We start from the raw sequence: 2,977 nt of genomic DNA, 5'->3' as shown, positions 1-2,977 counted from the left end.
TCAGTCAAACCGTAATGCATCATATAAGTATTTATACAGAAAAAAGAAAAACTGTTTTATGTATAATACTTAGGGCTAACACTTTTCTTGTCTATGTTTTAATCATACATGGATAATTTCTTGTGGAAAATATTTTTATTTCATTTCAATAATTTCATTTATTTATATTCTTAATTATATAGTTTTTTTTAATTGAATGTGAGGAGAGAGAGCAAGCTATCCATTTTACTATTGGGAATACAAGCTAAGTTCAATTAAACAGACATATTAGAATGAAAAGTTAAGTACCATGTGAAGTTCATTATATTTGTGCCTTGTTTAAAAGAAAGTAATAAAAAGAACAAAACAGAACCGAAGAGATGAAAATAAAACCAACCTTCTGTTTCATTACACCTGCGTAACAAATGCTAAGAGTTTTTTTCATCTGTTGGCTCACTTTCTGTCCAATTCCTCCACTTATTCTGAAATATATATGAGGAACTACTTAAACTAATGGGTCAATTCCTAAACCCTTGCTTAAGGGAAGGAAGAACAAGGTTTGTATTCAACTAGCACAAATAAACTAGTTATAAATACAAAGTTATATGATATCCCAGAATATATAGAGTTGTTAGTGGGACAGATTATTACAGTTAACCTTGGGTACAGTGTTGGGTATTATTATAAAGGTTGTGTCATAGTCATTCTTTTTCCCTTGTAGCCCCATTTATTGCACTTGTCTTTTGCTTTCTTTTCCACTCTCTCACTGGAAATGCTCTTTTTCTCCTATACTCTTTGTTGTTGCTTATCTAGTTGTCATTGTATTTGCGGGTTTTTCTCATCTTGTCCTGCAAGTAACTAGGGTTTTCCGTTTTCTCTCTGAACTCTCACATCCAATAGTGAATTCCCAAGACTTCTATCCCGGTGCTTGTAGACTTCTTTTTCACTGGCATTATTAAAGAATAGATCTTGAAAGACCCTTCTGCAAGAGAGAAAAAAAAAAGGTATTGATCTAAATTACAATATCGTTTGTTCAATTAAACCTAGCTAGCTGTACAAGGTATAGTTTTTTCCAATTATATGATTCTTTTTCTTCTTTGTGATTGGTGTTTTCCTAATAAATTTATGTTCTGAGGCTTGATCCAGGTTTTGGGTTTTGGAAAACTTTGAAAGGAATGAAATTCTGGGTGTGTGAATGATAGATAGATAGATAGATATATCATCCCACTGAAAGAGTTGAAAATTGAGAAAACTTCCACACGTCATATCCACCAATAAGCTGAAAAGATTCCTGGTAGGTGTACCTTTCTTTTAGCCTCTCCAACTGAAAAACACAGAAGGCTAGACCTAAGGAGAGATGAGGAGAGACACGGAGAGAAATTCAGGGAAGAAATTTATTAGTCTGAGATGAGGAAATCAAACACACCCCAATTAATAATACTGTCGTCTCACATGTAGAAATAAGGGTTCTGGGTAGTGTAGTCAGAAAATCTATAAATAGGGCCTCCTCTTTTCGGTTTTTCCAATCCACTAATTCAATAGTGGACTTTGATTCAACATAAAGACGGCTTCAGGATAAAAAGTAAGAGAAGTTAGAACAGTAGTACAAAATGTTATTACCAAAAAAGGAAGTAGCAGGATGTGCTTTAGGCAAGTAAAGTCTCCTAACCCTAGTTTTTTACATGTTCAAGCAAGTCTAGACACTATATTTAGATTCCATACGATCACTATACGATTTACTAAGTCCGCGTTAGCTTTTTAATCATATTCAAAAAATGGATACTCATAGCTTTATTTTCTCCCACTTTAAAATTATATTCATGAGATGCATGGTATTTAATTAATCACAGGATACGTTCTTTTACAGTATTCAATGTGCTGTATTTTGATTTTCATGTTAGCTTAAACGTCTTTTGTTGATGAGTTGGAGTCTCCTCCTTTATGAGTTTCCCTGTTCTAAAATTGAGATTTTATATATAATTAAATTGGTTATTGTGTTTGCAATATTATTGGGTAATTGCAGTGAAGATCATGGCCTCTTCTAGCTACTCGAACTCTCCCTGTGCTGCGTGCAAGTTTTTGAGAAGGAAATGCATGCCGGATTGCATTTTTGCTCCATATTTCCCACCAGAAGAGCCTCAAAAGTTTGCGAATGTTCACAAGATATTTGGTGCGAGCAACGTGAGCAAACTCCTGAATGAGGTTCAACCCCATCAAAGGGAGGATGCAGTGAACTCTCTGGCCTATGAAGCTGAGGCACGGATAAAAGATCCTGTTTATGGGTGTGTTGGGGCAATTTCAGTGCTCCAAAGGCAAGTGATTAGGCTCCAAAAGGAACTTGATGCCACAAACGCTGATTTGATCCGCTATACCTGCAATGAAATGCCAACTCAAGATGGGAGAAGAATCGGTGAAGGTGGAGGAGCTTCCTCTCTCGCTCACTCTCCTGGTTATTACTACCCTTCTCCCTGGAACAATGATCCACTTGCGGATGGTTATCACAGAGGTGACAATAATATGTGATTTTCAACCTTCTTCTTACTATCAAATTCCTGTTAGTTCACCACTTATATCCCTCTAGGGTTTCTTATTGTATAGTATTTATTATCATCAAGGGCTGCTATATAGTCATAGCGTGCTTATCAATAAAATATCTTGTATCTTATTGTAAGGGTGCCGCTCATATTTCATAAAATGTGTCTCTTGTTATAAATGTAACTCAACTACTCTACTTCTCCGCAGTTCATAATAAAACTCAATTTCTCTGTTCATTTATCTTAGAAAGGAAGGGATATAATATTTGTTTTCTAATGTTTTGCACTACTTTTTATACTATGTAATTGTAACGGTGTTGTTGATAGAAAAATTGTCACCAACATATAATAAGTCATTCCTACAAATATTGAGGCAATCGCCATACAAATACTACTAAAAACCTTATGCTAGAGAAAAATATATAAGTTTCGAAATGACAAAAATGTTTCACTGTTTCAGAAGC

The 2,977-nt window shown here is 34.8% G+C and overlaps 1 protein-coding gene across 5 annotated transcripts; it reads left to right on the top strand.

Moving 5' to 3' along the window:
* The first annotated feature begins 707 nt into the window (after positions 1-707).
* On the top strand, positions 708-2,748 carry LOC114185902 (LOB domain-containing protein 25-like). 5 transcript variants are annotated; one of them, XM_085673149.1, is made up of 2 exons: positions 708-983; positions 2,003-2,748. In XM_085673149.1, the coding sequence occupies exon 2, from the start codon at positions 2,011-2,013 to the stop codon at positions 2,500-2,502; it is 492 nt and encodes a 163-aa protein (XP_085529275.1). In that variant the 5' UTR covers positions 708-983; positions 2,003-2,010; the 3' UTR covers positions 2,503-2,748. The 5 variants fall into 5 exon arrangements, with proteins under 5 accessions (XP_085529275.1, XP_027929652.1, XP_085529276.1 ...); XM_028073851.2 differs by having other exon boundaries at positions 967-1,039; XM_085673150.1 differs by lacking the exon at positions 708-983 and adding an exon at positions 1,094-1,273.
* Positions 2,749-2,977: the final 229 nt, after the last annotated feature.

The sequence above is a fragment of the Vigna unguiculata genome, chromosome 5 (genome assembly GCF_037176805.1).
Source record: "Vigna unguiculata cultivar grain cowpea cultivar isolate G323 ecotype 2 chromosome 5, ASM3717680v1, whole genome shotgun sequence".
In the NCBI taxonomy this organism is placed as follows: domain Eukaryota; kingdom Viridiplantae; phylum Streptophyta; class Magnoliopsida; order Fabales; family Fabaceae; genus Vigna; species Vigna unguiculata.
This window is presented reverse-complemented; position numbering and strand designations above follow the sequence as displayed.

Coding starts and splice junctions, on each gene's coding strand:
- LOC114185902 (XM_028073853.2), top strand. CDS start 1,590: ATGTTATTACCAAAAAAGGAAGTAGCAGGATGTGCTTTAG. Junction 1,630..2,002: donor AGTAGCAGGATGTGCTTTAG/GCAAGTAAAGTC, acceptor GGGTAATTGCAG/TGAAGATCATGGCCTCTTCT.